The 7,054-nt window shown below is 42.5% G+C and overlaps 1 gene segment (V, D, J or C); it reads right to left on the bottom strand.

Moving 5' to 3' along the window:
- Positions 1-6,246: 6,246 nt before the first annotated feature.
- Positions 6,247-6,811, bottom strand: LOC103254354 (the record flags this gene model as incomplete). The annotated part of the segment is given in 2 exon segments: positions 6,247-6,587; positions 6,712-6,811. Coding segments are annotated over 2 exon segments (441 nt in total), but the record flags the coding sequence as incomplete, so codon positions are not given.
- Between the last annotated feature and the right edge of the window lie 243 nt (positions 6,812-7,054).

The raw sequence follows: 7,054 nt of genomic DNA, 5'->3' as shown, positions 1-7,054 counted from the left end.
TAGAAGGGACCTCAGAAAGTATAGTCTCAGGTGGATGCAGAAGCAGACTGTCCCCAGGCTACAGGTCCTGGGTTCCTCCTCATTCTAATGAAGAAGGCATTCAGATTGGGCCCTCCAGGACCCAATGGCATGGCTGTGCTCACCACTCACATACCTGCTTCTGGCAGGACTGACAGATGTCCTCCAGTTCCCCTTCCTTTCCCTCACAGCCTTTCTGGTGCATCTGTTTCGTCCACTCAATCTCCATCTCAAACCACTGGCGGAGATAGACAGCAAAGACAGTATGTGAGCATGACCCTTTCCCAGTTTTCTGGCCCTTCCTGTCATCCTTGGCATTCCAATTATATTTTTCATTGATTGAATGCATAAATGAGAGTCAAATTACCTCCCTAGGCACTCTGAAAGGTCAGAAGGCCTTTGGATTGATAAATAGCCCAAAGATGCCTCTATTACTTCTTGTGCTTATAGAAGACATCACTAATCAATTGTGCTTTCCCACTGAATTTAGATGTACCTCAGAATCTTTCTCAACACTCAAGATGAAATAAGTTTCTCATCCCTGGTGTAAGTAACAATGGTTTTTTTGATGGGTGGAAGTATGATTGGATAAAATTTATGATACCATTTATGTCAATCTTATATAAGTCAACATAAAATTCCCAGGATAAAGTGCTTTATTATAATCAATAAATATCTACTGGTTATCTACAAGGGCACAATGTGACCTGAGGTTATAGGTGAAGCTGAGGAGTGATTAAAGTGTTGTCAGCTTCACATCCTGGGTAAGTCAAGGGTGGAAATTCAGAAAACTGTGTTAACTTTTGAGTCCCTGAGGTCACAGTATAGTACATTTCTGCTTCCAAGCATTGAGTGGTCCTCTGGTGGAATCTTTAAAAATTAAAGTACTTTTCAAAAATGCTTGCTTTCTTCTGGGATCTATGAGCATCCTACTTATTTACCAAATGCTGGGTGGCTACATGATGCCACCCCATCCTCCATGCCCTTTAAAGAACTACCCAGGCACTCCATCTTCTTTAGGAATCTTCAGAGTTTCATAGCTGGGACTAGCAGGAAGCCAGGGGATTGATGAGGACCTATATTTCATTGTACAGATGAGGAGACTGAAGTCTAGAGAAAACCAGGGCTTTCTTGAGGTCAGACAGATGATAAGCAGCCTCAACAGCCCCATGTTACAGCTCCTTAAATGTCCTATGACTGTCGTGACTCCTTGTTCACCCTTCCTGGAACTCTCTCATTCAGCCATCTCTGGCTCAATCTCGACTTTCAACTTCAGGAAGTGTCACTTTGTTGAGAAAGCTTTCCCTAATCTCTTCTTGCACCCTGCTCCTAACAGCAGATATTTTTTAAAAAACATATTTTTAATAATTAATCTTCTATTTTGAACCACAGAAAAGGTTTGGGTACTATTGCAGTGATATGATCAAAATATTTTGTTTCTTTTAAATGTCCTATATTTTAGAAATTTTCTATAACGAGTATGTATTACTTTCATAGGGAAAAAAAAATATTTGTGGATTGGTTCTTTGTAATGAGAATCCAGAGCTGAAAACCTATACAGCATCATGACTAGTGTCCTCCAGATCTAAGCACATCTCTCTTTTCATTAACCCCATGTCTTTCTGTGGGAAAACACAGCAGGGAACATCATTTAAAAATGAATCACAGTCAAATGAAACTGGCACTGGAAGTCATCAGGGAAATTGCTGTCCCATGTGCCAGCATGCTCCCCTCTCCTTATTTGTACCCTACCTTGTTGGGTGTCTGGAATCCGAGAGCTTCAAAATCCTTTGTATTCACCTCCCCAGTAAAACCTGCCCTGGGGCTTGCCATCGTGGGAGTAGAACAAGAGCGGTGGAGAAAGCAAATGCACCTTGTCTTTTCTCTATAGACCTCAGACCTCCATTCCTCTGAGGGTTCCTTACATTTCAAGGGCAAAAGTTCCCTGGGTGCATAGAAGGGATAATGTCAACATTTTATGGATGCTGGAACGCTGGACATCCTTCTCACCTGACTCCATTATACTGGGGAAAGTAAGAGGCAATGTGGTAAGTTGACAATGATATCACCATGACATTCAACCATGAGAGATAAGTCTCCAGGCAGCTGCAAAAGAAGAGCACCTCGAGAACTCCTGGCTCTACTCAGCACATCCATCACTGGGTAAAGCAGCAACCCTTTCACTTTCTCACCATTCCACAACTGCCAGGTGCATAATACTGCTTTACCATCTGTAAAATGGGTATTCTAGTATGTGGTTTCTGTTCTACAGGTTACTATGAGAATGGAGAGTGATCTAATTATTCCTCATAATAATGATGATAATAGTAACTATTCAGAACTCTGTGCAATACATGTGGCTAAAACTTTCTATTAATCATCCAACACAATCTCTGTGTGAAAGATTAGGAAACAGACATACAATTATTTTGTTTCTCCAAAACACTCATCCTATAAGAGATGAAGTTAAAATTCAAATCCAGGTTGGCCATAGCAGGAAACTGCTGGGGTGGGAATGAGGGAGAGGTGGGATTGGCAATAGTGGGAATCTGCCGGGGGAGGGGGACACACCTCATCAACAAGGGTACCAACACAATGAACATTTGTATGCCTAATCCTGAATTGCAACCCACATCTTTAAAATAAAAAAAATTTAAATGATCACACCCAGAAATGTGACTTTACAGGCTCTACTTTTAAACACTAAATTGCTTTCCTGTAAATTTATGTTAAAAATTTTCAAAGACAAAAGTGCTTTGCCCATAGAGCTACTATTTTCTATATAATGTTGGCATTATTACTAAACAGCACCTGTCACTTTGGTAATGTGCCATTTGGGACATTGGTGCATTATCTGTTTAACATCTGCCTGTTCCATTAGACGTAAGCCCCAAGAGAACAGGGGTTATGCCTGTTGCTCTGCCCAGCCCCACATGCAGTGTCTGGCACTCAGTAAGTATTCAATGAGTATTTATGAATGAATGAAACATAAAAAGACAGGTTTGTCCACCAGCAGCCAGTCCCAAGGGTTCCTGACTACTCACCTCTTCCTGTGGAATTTCTCTCCAATTCACTCAACTGAATTATCTGCTGGGCCTCTACCAACTGTTTCTCTACTTCTCACAAATTTTTCTGGACTTGCTATCAAAGAAAGAGTTCAAGATCCAAACTAGGGCTAGATAGAAGCCTGGGCTGGTCATCTCACTCATGACATCTCCAAGACTGGCAGTCTTAACCCATGCAAACTCCACGACCAGGAAGCATCTCCTATGTACATTTCTCACCCAAATCACCTCCAAAGGCCAGGGGTAGTCTGTTTCCTGTACAGTCCTACCCCATATACCTTCATAGCCAGTGACTGTCCACCCATGGCATATCCAAGGTCAAGCCTTAGAAAGACTCACATCTCCCCAGGACCTCGAGTCAGTCAAACTGTGTATCTTGCATAGGCTTACTGGTCCCAGATGTGCATGTGGGATTGGGTACAGGTCCAACTACTTTCAGCCACCCTCGGCCACCCTGACCACCTACTTTGAGCTTCTGGACCTCCCAGAAGGCCTGTAACTGCTCTGCTCACTCACTCTCCAGTACCTGGCAAGCCACATCACCCTTGAAGTACTCATCGGCAAGCCCTGTGGTCAAGTCAGAAAACTGGGATGGGGAGTGCGGGTTGGTCAAGGAAGGGTCACTCTTGGGGCCACTAATACTTCTACCCTTGTGCATACTCCACAGGATCACATTTGGACAAATCATTGACTATCAAGGAAAAACAACCTTTGAGTATAATTAAGTGGTGATGAGCATGGACTTCAGAATTGGGTTGAGCTTGGTGTGGTAGAATTCTTGGTGCAACAACACTCACTAGTAGAGTGACTAAATCAGTCAGAATGTCTGATTCTCAATTTTCTGAACTTATGAAATTGTTTCAAATTTGAAATTAAGGATTATAAGATTTCATAGAGGAAATAATTCATAGGAAGTATAGCACTGTGCCTCCTACATAGTAAATGCTTTTTAAAACAAACTAGCTATTTTAGTGGAAACTCTTCTTTACCAAAATTTGCGAACCACTTCAGGGGACTGAGCAGCACTGTTCTTCAGTAAGACTTATTGCTGGTCCATACCAGACCAGAAAGCTTTTAGCCAGACTACTTGTCTACAGTTTATCATGGTCCACCTGTCTCTACTGGGTGACAGTCATTCATCCCCAGTGTTATCTCTATGTGCTCCCAACCTGTTTTCACCTGCTGTGTTTCTATTATAATTATCTATTCAGTTAACTGTTATATAAAACTATAAAATATGAGAGGACAAAGAGTTTCCATGAAAACTAGGTTGAATACTTTGAAAGTAATTTCATAAAGGTGAGTTGATTTTTAAAGTGTTACCACGTTGGTGTAGCTGCAACAATGAAAAACAAAGACTGGAGGTAAAAAAATCAGTGGTCTGTACTCAGATTACTTTGCCACTTCCTCTGTTTCAAAGAATATCTCTTACAGGGGGCTAAAAGTCAAGAGGTAGAGTTCAGGGTTGCGTCTAGACTCAACAACTAGCATGTGGTGTGACTTTAGACATTCCCTTCCCCTCTGGGGTCTTGGTCACCTGAGCTGTAAAATGCATTGAATCAGACATGGTGGTCTCAAGTCTTCCTGACATTCCAGTTCTATGCTGTAAATGTTGCTTGTAAATATGTCAAAACATCTCACTCTCCCATCAGACCCTTCTACTCATTACCAGCACTTAGGGTGACTGAGGGGTGTTTTTTACACAGAAGATAAATGGTCCTTACAGTGTAGAATGTAGCTGCCCTTCTTACATAGTCTCCACCAATATTGTCAGCTTAGGCAGACTCATCATTTGTTCAGCTGCACAATGAAAAAGGAAGACGCAGATCTGTATGTTCTGACATTAAAAAAAAATCACCAAGACATATTGCCAAAAGGGAAAAAAGCAATGTTGCATAATAAAATACTTGGTGTGATCCCATTTTTATTTGTACTTGCATAGAACAAAGCTCTCCCAAACTGTGAATGGCTTTTTTTTTCTTTCCTACAATGAACTTGCTGGGGACTCCATTTTCCCTGAGATTTATTTCACTAGTTGATTTTTTTTATCAGCTTGTCATCAGAAAACAAAATAAACAAACAAAATAAATGTCTTTTAAAAAGAGTAAAAAAAAACAATAGTTATGCTCCAAACGCGGGGGCTGCCCTGTACATTCCATGGTCCCATCTGCTTTGCTATCCTGATCCATCTACTTCTCACCCTGTTGAGTGCATCAGTGACTGCTCAGACCAAAATGCAGATTTCAGTAGAAACAGGAAAGAGGAGACTTGGGGGAAGCATTGTGAAGTCACATTCCTAGCAAGGGTTAGAGTTGAAATTTGAATCCAGACCTTTCCAATCCAAGCAGGGACTACTGGTTAACGAAGCCTCTCCAGCATACTGTCTTTGGCATGGACCTTTTCTCTGCAGTTTCTTATATTGTGCACTGGGGAAGACTCACATCGCCATTACCTGAGATGATTGTTAAAATGCAAATTCCAGGACCCTCAGATCCCCCAGATCCTCAGAAGCAGAACCAGGAATCTTCATTTCAACACAACAAAATTTTTATGCACAACAAATTTTAAGAATCACAGCCACATAAATTTCCAGGGTCTCCTAATGTTGACCTTGGCTTTGGGTGGGTTTGATTTGCTCATGGACATGCAAAGGCTAACTTGCACTGACTACACAACACAGGCCGGGGCAACCCAGGAGTGCCCAGGTCACACCCCTAACCACCACCCATGAAGTCAGCATTAATTCCAAACACCAGAATTGGTTTCTCTCCACCTCCGTCAGTTAGTGGGAAATTTAATTTGTGCTAATTGGCCTGGTGCGGGGAACACAAAATTTACTTAATGCATTAATTTTAAGTTTCACAGAACCCAAAGACAATTAGTCCTTTCATATTGGAGAAATGACAGATGCTTGTCATGGAGACCAGCAACCCCTAACCTTCCCAATCCCCACAAATCCCTCTCCTTGCCAACACCTTGGAGCCCAGCAGCTTTGTGATTGATTTGAGGAGTGGCCAGCATGCCCAGAGCTGCCAGGGGATGCAAAATGAAAGCCCATTTAATAAGGGGAGAGTGTGATTTGCAAATCCAGAATGGGTCCTTGTTAATTACTCACCAGATGGAGGCACCAGGAGGAGCAACTGGATTGGCCCAGGCTCATGCATCAGCTTTCCTGGATGTTTTTTGTTATGACTTGTAGCACTGTGGGAGGAGGACTGTAATCCTGTAGACAGTAATAAGTTGCAACATCTTCAGGCTGTAGGATGCTGATGGTGAGAGAATAATCTGCCCTAGACCCACTGCCACTGAATCTCGATGGGACCATAGATCGCAAAGTGTATGCTGCATAGTCCCGGAGTTTAGGAGCTTTTTCTGGTTTCTGCTGATACCAGGATAACTCATTGCCAATGCTCTGACTTGCTTGGCAAGTGATGGTTACTCTGCCTCTTACAAATGTAGACAGGGAGAATGGAGACTGGGTCATCTGAATGTCACATCTGGCACCTGAGATTGGAAACACAAGGACAAATATCCATATATTCAATCATGTTGTAAGAGGACTTCCCTGACTCACCAGGCTATACTGAGCACGCTGTCTGAGTCAATTCCTAGTGTTCTCCCTCCTTACCTGAGTGCCAGAGAAGCAGGAGCCCCAGGAGCTGAGCGGGGGCCCTCAGGTCTGTGCTGTGTTCCCACTGGGACTGACTCCCGCACTGGCTGTGACCAGTCTATTATTCAATATTCAGAGAAGTAGGCTGGGATTTGGGAACATGCAAATAAGCAGGAGATGAGGCAGGCTGAGCACAGGAGTAGGGCTGTTTTATTTAAGCAACTCAGCACAGGTACAATGTCCTCAGTGTCTCAGGTCAGACAAATACAACACAGACTTACCTGCAGAGAACATGTTTCTCGTTGGTGGCCACATTGTTATAAAAGATACTTGGGAAAAATTTTCAAAATTTAAAATGAAG

This window comes from Carlito syrichta, unplaced genomic scaffold (genome assembly GCF_000164805.1).
Source record: "Carlito syrichta isolate Samal-C Ts95f unplaced genomic scaffold, Tarsius_syrichta-2.0.1 Scaffold276516, whole genome shotgun sequence".
Taxonomy (NCBI): Eukaryota; Metazoa; Chordata; class Mammalia; order Primates; family Tarsiidae; genus Carlito; species Carlito syrichta.
This window is presented reverse-complemented; position numbering and strand designations above follow the sequence as displayed.